This window comes from Trichomycterus rosablanca, chromosome 2, assembly GCF_030014385.1.
Source record: "Trichomycterus rosablanca isolate fTriRos1 chromosome 2, fTriRos1.hap1, whole genome shotgun sequence".
Lineage (NCBI taxonomy): Eukaryota > Metazoa > Chordata > Actinopteri > Siluriformes > Trichomycteridae > Trichomycterus > Trichomycterus rosablanca.
The window spans coordinates 1,087,212-1,095,146 of record NC_085989.1 but is presented as its reverse complement, the minus strand read 5'-3'; the positions used below and the strand labels follow the sequence as shown (position 1 = coordinate 1,095,146).

General features: G+C 40.4%; 1 protein-coding gene across 1 annotated transcript; it reads left to right on the top strand.

The window, feature by feature from the left end:
• The first annotated feature begins 231 nt into the window (after positions 1–231).
• Positions 232–6,968, top strand: polr3gla (RNA polymerase III subunit GL a). Its single transcript, XM_062989187.1, has 8 exons — positions 232–461; positions 2,009–2,127; positions 2,267–2,396; positions 4,215–4,277; positions 4,750–4,806; positions 5,295–5,365; positions 5,460–5,591; positions 6,494–6,968. Exons 2-8 carry the CDS (start codon positions 2,014–2,016, stop codon positions 6,578–6,580), a joined length of 654 nt encoding a protein of 217 aa, XP_062845257.1. The 5' UTR covers positions 232–461; positions 2,009–2,013; the 3' UTR covers positions 6,581–6,968.
• The last annotated feature ends 967 nt before the right edge of the window (positions 6,969–7,935 follow it).

Here is a 7,935-nt window from a genome sequence, read left to right as displayed (position 1 = left end):
AGAGGGGCGGGTTCTGCCTCCCTAAAATCACACTGTATCATCCCCACTCTGTATATGTTCATCTCAAACACACATATGAAATAAAAGATGATAAAAGTGTCACAAAAATCCTCCAACCTCACACCATGAGCTGAGGGAAGCACGTGTACGGTGTTTACCTTCTGGACGAGTCACGTGTTTTCCGGCTCCGCCTCCAGCCAGCCGGTGCGGAAGAGCAGCTCCATGATTCAACCACGTGGTCAGAGGAGCCGCAGCCACGGAGAGCCGAGAGATGAAATAAAGATGTTTTATTTTATTATTAGTATATTATTTTAGTGTGTGTGTGTGTTTGTGTGTGTGTGTTTTAAGTCTATTTATTCGGTACACATGAAGAGTTGTGTAGAATTTTAGCAGCGCAGATTCATACAGAAGAACCGAATCAGATTCATTCAGAGAACCGAACACCAACCGAGAGAGAACAGGTAAAAATACTATTATTATTGTTTTTATTACATTAATAACATTATTATTGTATGTTGTTACATTATTATATGTATAACATTATTGTTACATATAATAATAATGATACCTTACAAGTTTATTAGGTTTAAGTGTCATTAATGATAAAATATGTGACTGATTTACACTAAAGATTCAGTTTGGTCTGTTTTTGCGTTTCTAAATTAAAAAAAAATATATATTAAATATATAAAATATAATGTTATTATTTTAACAGTAATATATTGAGTAAATTATTATTATTGGTACATTTTAACAAAGGGTTTCTTACTTTAGAAAAACTTAAATGCTTTTTATTCTATAAGATTCTATAAGATCATATAAATATTATATTATACAGTAATTACAGCTATACACATGAAGCCATGAGTACAGCTTCATTAGAGAAGGTAAAAAGTAAGAAAATGTGTAAAACGTTTGTTTTATTACTTGATTTGTTATACAGTTATTGCAATTAATGCTCATATATTATTATTATTATTATTATTATTATTATTAAATATTTAGTCATGATATGTATTTGGTTTATCTGTAGTTAAATACCTTTATTTTACATTAAGAAGAATTACTGCAGGGTTTGTGTGTATTAAAGTTAGAATCCAGCTATAAATACACACGTTATATGTATGTAGATTATAAAAAATATAATAAAATTATAATAAAATGCTTTTTATGCTTTTATTATAAATGAAATGCTTAAGTCTCTTAAAATACTATTTTATTCTGACACATTATGGTATAAACGTTGTTTATTACACATTATAGAATATAATAATACAAAAAAACTGTTCACCATGTTATTATCACTGCTTCTACCTGTTATTACTGTATACAATACAATTACTCACATTATGATTGTTATTATATTTGTTTATTTATTTATTTTTTATTTATATATTCTCCCATTTCCTCCCAATTTAGCGTAGTCAAATAGTCTTCCTTTTTCTACCCATGCACTCTGCACAGGCGCCTCTATCTACCAATCAGGGTCCTTACACAGCGTTTGAAGACCCCGCCCACATAGTCCGGTCATCCCACCCTAGCAGAAACGTGTCTGCTGCAGGCACTGCCAATTATGCCTGCTAGATGGCACCCAGCCGACCGGTGGAAACGCCGTGTTTTGAACTGAGGGAATCTCGGCACTGGTGTGCTAGCGGAATATCCCACTGCGCCACCTGGGCACCTTTTATTATTATTGTTATTATTACTAAAGCTGATCCAAATTCAGGGAACCGTGATGTAATGTCGAACCCAAGCCCTGGACTTAACCTATCAAGCACTTTTAGGGTGAATTGGAATGTTGATCATGAGCCAGGACTATTCATCCAACTGTTATAGAGTGGAGACTGTTATATCTGCAAAGAGGTCCAACTTTATATTAATGTTTATGGTTTTAAAAATGGTTCATAAAATGGGATGTTCGGCTAGTTTGAGACCAGGGGTGTCCGAGTACACCCTGTGTGTACGTGTGATTATATGTACTGAGTGTTTTTGGTGTCTTTTTGTGCAGAATCGATGGCGGGACGAGGTCGAGGCCGGAACTCGTTTACCTTTAACGTGGACTCTCTGGGTTTCGGGAGAGGCGAAGCTTTACCCAGCAGCACTCAGGCACCGTCGCCCCTCTACCCTGTACGTACACGGCTCTCTGGGTTCTGCTGTGGTTATTTTGGTGTGATGTATTTGGAACCCGTGTGATACCCGGTGGGAGTGTGGTTGTTGCTTGAGTAATACTGTGATGGTTGTGGAACCTTCTTGTGTTCGTTTTCAGCCGATGCAGTTCAGGCCGGTTCCTCTGCAGACGGGGGAGGAGGTGGAGTACATGCTCGCTCTGAAACAGGAGCTCAGGGCCTCCAGCAAGAACCTGCCCTTCCACATCCAGCAACCCATAGTGAAGAAAGGTGAGCAGGGGAGTGGATGGATGAAGGAATAGAGGAACTGAAGGTTAAATGGATGGGTGAATAGATTGATGGATGAATTGATGTCAGACTACACGACTACCACACTAAATAGTCACGTCCTGACCTGTCATACCTACGCTGGCCTGCAGGTGGTGGTAAAACACTCTGTAGTTACCCTCCATATATTCTGATTACGGCCTTGCTAAAATCACTTCTAGATAACATTTTTAATGCCTAATTTTAAAGCAGGAGTGTCCAAACTACGGAACGTTATCGTTACTACACAGTCCGTGAAGTATTTTAAAAATAAAATTATTAAAACCCGCTTTAAAGCAGATTTTAAAAATTCCGAGTTTGAACACTGGGTTGCATAAGCCAATTTAAAACGCTCCAGTCTGTTCCCATAAATCAACATGAACCTTCCTGAACTTCAGGATAAACAAAAACCAGACAGAATACAGAAGATTTCAGGCTCCTTGAGAAAGTGAATAGTGAGTTCAGAGGGAAGTGTGTATGTTTAATTTAAAGAAGTATAATAATCTTCCTATTAGGATCATTTACATTTTACCTTACTCTAGTTTTAGTAACAACAGTCCAAGAACACAAATCTGCTAAAACCTGATAGAACCAAAGTGTTTTATTTTTGTTTTTTTGCAAGAAATGAATAAGAGCGTTAATAAGTAAGTAAGTACGAGTCAGTTTAAGTGTTTAGTAAAGATGTGATGACGGTTTTTAATCGTCTTCTAAAGACAGCGAGAGACTCAGATGTTCGGGCAGACAGAGGAAGCTCGTTCCACCACTTGGGTGCTAGAACAGAGAAGAACCTTAATGCTTGTCTTCCTCGAGTCCTGGGTGGAGGATCAAGTCGAGCGAGACTAGTGGCTCGGAGGTTGAGCGGTACAGAGCGGGGTTTGATTAGACCACAAAGGTAGCTTGGGGTCCATTTTTTGGCTTTGTAGGCGAGCATCAGTGTTTTAAACTGAATGCGTGCAGCTACAGGGAGCCAGTAGGGATGTAACGATACACTCTACCCACGATGTGATACGATTCACAATACTGGGTTCACGATACGATTCTTTTAAATTTTTGAAATGAAATCAAAGACAAATTATGACAAAGTTTCCTTTTATTATTTCTCTTTAAAAAATACAATTAAATATTGTATTACTGATTATCTTTTATTGATCTAAATAATGAATGCCCTTTTATTTCTGAGGTAGGTACAAACTATGCCAAATAATGCTTACTGTGTGAAAAAACTGAAATGAAATTTTAAAACAAATCCCACATTATATAAATAAATGAATATTACAAATAAAGAAAGTCTCCTCACATAAATACATTTGGCTGGAAAATCCCCTACCTGGCAAGTGACGTCAACCAGGTGAGGTGAATAGTGCCAGCGCCCTCTGCTGTTTAAAGAGAATATCGATTCATCCTAAATGAATAACCGATTTAAATCGTGACACATGATCATAAACTAAATTAAGTCAAACTTTATAACAACTTTATAACAACAGTACGGATATCCCTGTTTTATTGTTTTGTTTCATCGTGTGCTGAAGGGTTTCTCCTGACAATCGTCCACTCTTATTGAAATGAGAGATGAGGGCCACTTTCTCCTGAAATCTTTATTCTTTTGTTTTACTAATGAGCCCCGTGTCCACAGTTCTCTCTGTGATGGTGGAACGATGCTCGTTTGCATCTGAATGAAACCTGAAACGAATGTAAATACCTTATCCCAGTGTGGAACCATTTCTGAAGGCCTCATGCTGCTCAGACGATGGTGTAAAGCATTGTTTCTTCTGTGTGTTCCAGACGTCGCTCGATACTCCGATAAATACCAAGATGGACAGAACAAGCAGAGTGAGTGGACTCCAGGTGAGTGCGGGACGGCTGGTCGTTGCACCACCTTTTTAGGTCACTTAACTTTATTTCCATGTTTCTCCACTTTCTGAATGCCCAGCACACACAAAGTTCTGACAGAGTTTGGGATTAATTAGAATGCTGACTGCTAGTCAGACCCTGCTCATTTAACATGAGCAACTGACCCCACAAATCCTGGAACTCTGGACCTCAGCGGAACATCAACTGATCGATCAGCGCCCGGTGTACAAATGATGTTGTCTTTTGATTGAACAGGCACAAATTCCCATACACGGCCACACTTCAAAGATCACATAGAGGTCACTCAGTGTACTTTTGGCAGCGTAGTAATTAAAAGGGTGAAGTGCTCGTTGCATTGAAGGCATGATGATTGAAGTGGAAATGAAACGCTTTACTTCAGATCTTAAACGATGATATTAATTGAAGTGTGTGTGTGTGTGTGTGTGTGTGTGTGTGTTTCCTCCAGACTGGAGTCGACTACCGGTGGAGTTGTGCATCAGGGTACAGAAGCAGCGCAAAGGAAGTGAGTACACAGAGTATTGTTCCCCTTATTTCTCCCAAACGGTCATTTAGTCATTTCCAATTCCCTATTACACCTTCACACACACACACACACAGGCTAGGGAGGGCTGCAGAGTAGCACCCACCACTTCTTTTCACCAGCCTGTAGTGGATTCTCATGTATTAGTTATGAGAGTCACGCTGTGCTTTATGTGTTCCTCCACCGGACAGCAAAAATCTCTGCTGTCACTCTTTTCTCTATCAGACCACGTCCAGTTTGGTCTGTTGAGCGTCCGGCCAGGCCGGTAGCACCACCTCAAAAGTCTCAAATATGGAAGGTAGACTGACAGACGTAATGTATGATCTATTGGGTGATACCTGACGTTTCACATCGTCACATTTTTAAGTGCCGAGGGTCCAAACTGGCACCGTTGGACCCTGGAGCAAAAACTACAAGTTCAACTGTACGTGGTTTTGGAGGTTCTGACCCTCTTCTGCTTCCGTTTTCAGAGACTAAACCTGTTATAAAGAATAAAAATAAACCTGCAGCAGCTCCAACAGAACTCCTGCACAAACTGGAGGTAAACACTCATCTCACCATAATACACTGACCAAAAGTATTCGGACGCCTGAGCATCGTTAATTACTTAAATACGGACTTTGACCCTCCACCAGACCCTGGAGAAGACGGAGCAGGAGAACCGGTCTGATGACGAGGAGGACGAGGCGAAGAAGAAGAAGAAGGCGGAGGAGGAAGAGGAGGAAGCTGAAGATGCAGAGGTGTACAATGAGGAAGAATTAGAAGAGGTAAGGAACGGGTGAAACCAGACCCTAATGGATCAGAACTAGAACTCACAACCTTCTGATCATCAGTACATGGCCAAAAGTATGTAGGATGATGTTGGACCAGAAGGTCTGGCTCACAGTCAACATTCTAATTCATTTCATTGGTCACGGTCGTGTTGAGTCCTGTCTCACACCCCGGACCAGTCAGAGTGCCCATGCAACCTACACTGTGCATGTGGGCCTCAAACTGGTGAACTGGTTTCACCATGCTGGTAACGTCCTGGTACCAGATACCACAGAGGTCTTGTGGGGTCAGAGCTGTTTTAACAGTATTTTAGGGGGTCCAAATACTTTGTGCTCATCAGTATTTGTAAGGAGGCAGTAAAAGTTCTGAAATTTATCCACCAGGGGGCGACACTTACCGCAGTAATTACTCACTATTACTGTCAGAATGCCAATCCTGGGTAGCACCACTGGGGATTCGAACCCTGAATCCCAGCAGTGGCGGGCTGGCGTAATTTCCCATTGCTCCAACCTCACGGCATTCCGATTCATCCCAAATGTATATGATAAAGTTCAATTAAGGCTCCAGTTTGTTCAAACCAAACTGCTGCCGTGTGGTTGGAATCATAATTATTTTACATTTTTTTGTTCTATATTTTTACATCTTCATATTTTTTTGATTTGTATATCTTATTTTTGTAATATATTTATTTAATTTTAATTTAATTTTATTTCCTTGCACTACACTGATGTGTTTTTTGATGCTTGTGATTGTAAATTGCTGCTGTGACACTGCAAATTCCTTTCGGGATCAATAAAGTAATCAATAAATCAATCAACACACATGCCAGTAGGGAGAGTGGCTGTAAGACCTGAAGCTTTCTGAGTGGTGTTTAATCCTGTTCCCCTGCGGTGTTTAGGAGACGGATTACATCATGTCCTACTTTGATAACGGGGAGGAATTTGGAGGAGACAGCGACGACAACATGGACGAAGCCACCTACTGACACGCTCTCACACCACGTCCTCGTGATTTCTGGATCTTCACCTCGGCTGAAGTCACCGCGTGGTGCTGCTGGGTAAACACGAGGATCGGATCCAGGCCCCCAGAGCTGCTGCTCCTGTTTTACTGGGATTTTAACTGGGACCAGTCACAGTGATGCAGAATCATTAAGAAATCATCACAGTACTGAGTGAAGCTGTTACCATAACGACAACATCATGAACTTGTGGGGTCCGATGGTACGATGCATGATTCTGTGATCAGAGCTGAAGAGGTCACGTCCAAATAAATAAACATTAAAATATTAATGTATTAAATAAAAGAACATGCACGTCCAGCTGACGGATTCTTTTAATCTTGTGAAATTTAAGACATTTTGCCCAGAGGAACGAGCCAAAATAATGAATTATTAATAATTAATCATGATAAAATCATGATGAGAATCATAAACTGTGCCTGTGTGATTATTGTGATATGAAATATCGACAGGTTCTAACAAAATTCCAGCTTTTATTTCTAATTTTTAACATAAAGAAACTTAATTGATTATTGATGAGCCAAAACATTATGACCGATCCACAGAAGTATTCCAAATGCCTGTTTCATAACACTGGTGCATGTATTGGAGGGTGAGGGGTGTCTTAGATGTCGGGCTGCAGATCCGATAAGCAGAAAGACCTAAGGAACTTTGATCAGGACCACATGGTTATGATCAGACGTCTCCCAAACAGCAGGGGGCATCACAGGTGGGAGCGGTAGGTCCCCATCCACAGCAGTCTGAGCCAGAGAACACCAGAAGATGTGGATCAAACTGCAGATAATTTGAATCCTACACAGTGCATAGATCCATTCTGTGCCAGTCAGAGTGCCAATGCAACTTCTGTCCACTGTTAAAGTACCTACACTGTGCAAACAGGTACTGGAACTGGACATCGGAGCAGCAGAAGAAGGTCGACTGGTCACATCAGGCCTGGTACAAGAGTGTTGTGGAGTCAGAGCTGTTTTAAGAGCATATTAGGGGGTCCAAATACTTTTGGCTCATCAGTGTAAATACTGTATTTGTGAGTAGGAATTACATGTTGTCGTTCTTAACTTTATCCACCAGGGGGCGACATTTACCGCATTAATTACTCACCATTACTTTCTTACCATGATTCCAATTCATCTCAATTTTGAACTTTTTACTGGACCTTCCCCAAACCAAACCTCCCCAAAACATCAGTGTGTCAAAAGTATGAGTTCCCAAATCACATGGAGTTGCTCCACATTTCCATGCTCCTGTAACAGTCTTTACATAATGTACTGGAGCTTGTTTGTGGAAATTTGTGCCCATTCAGTCAAAAGAGTCGGTTGAGAAGG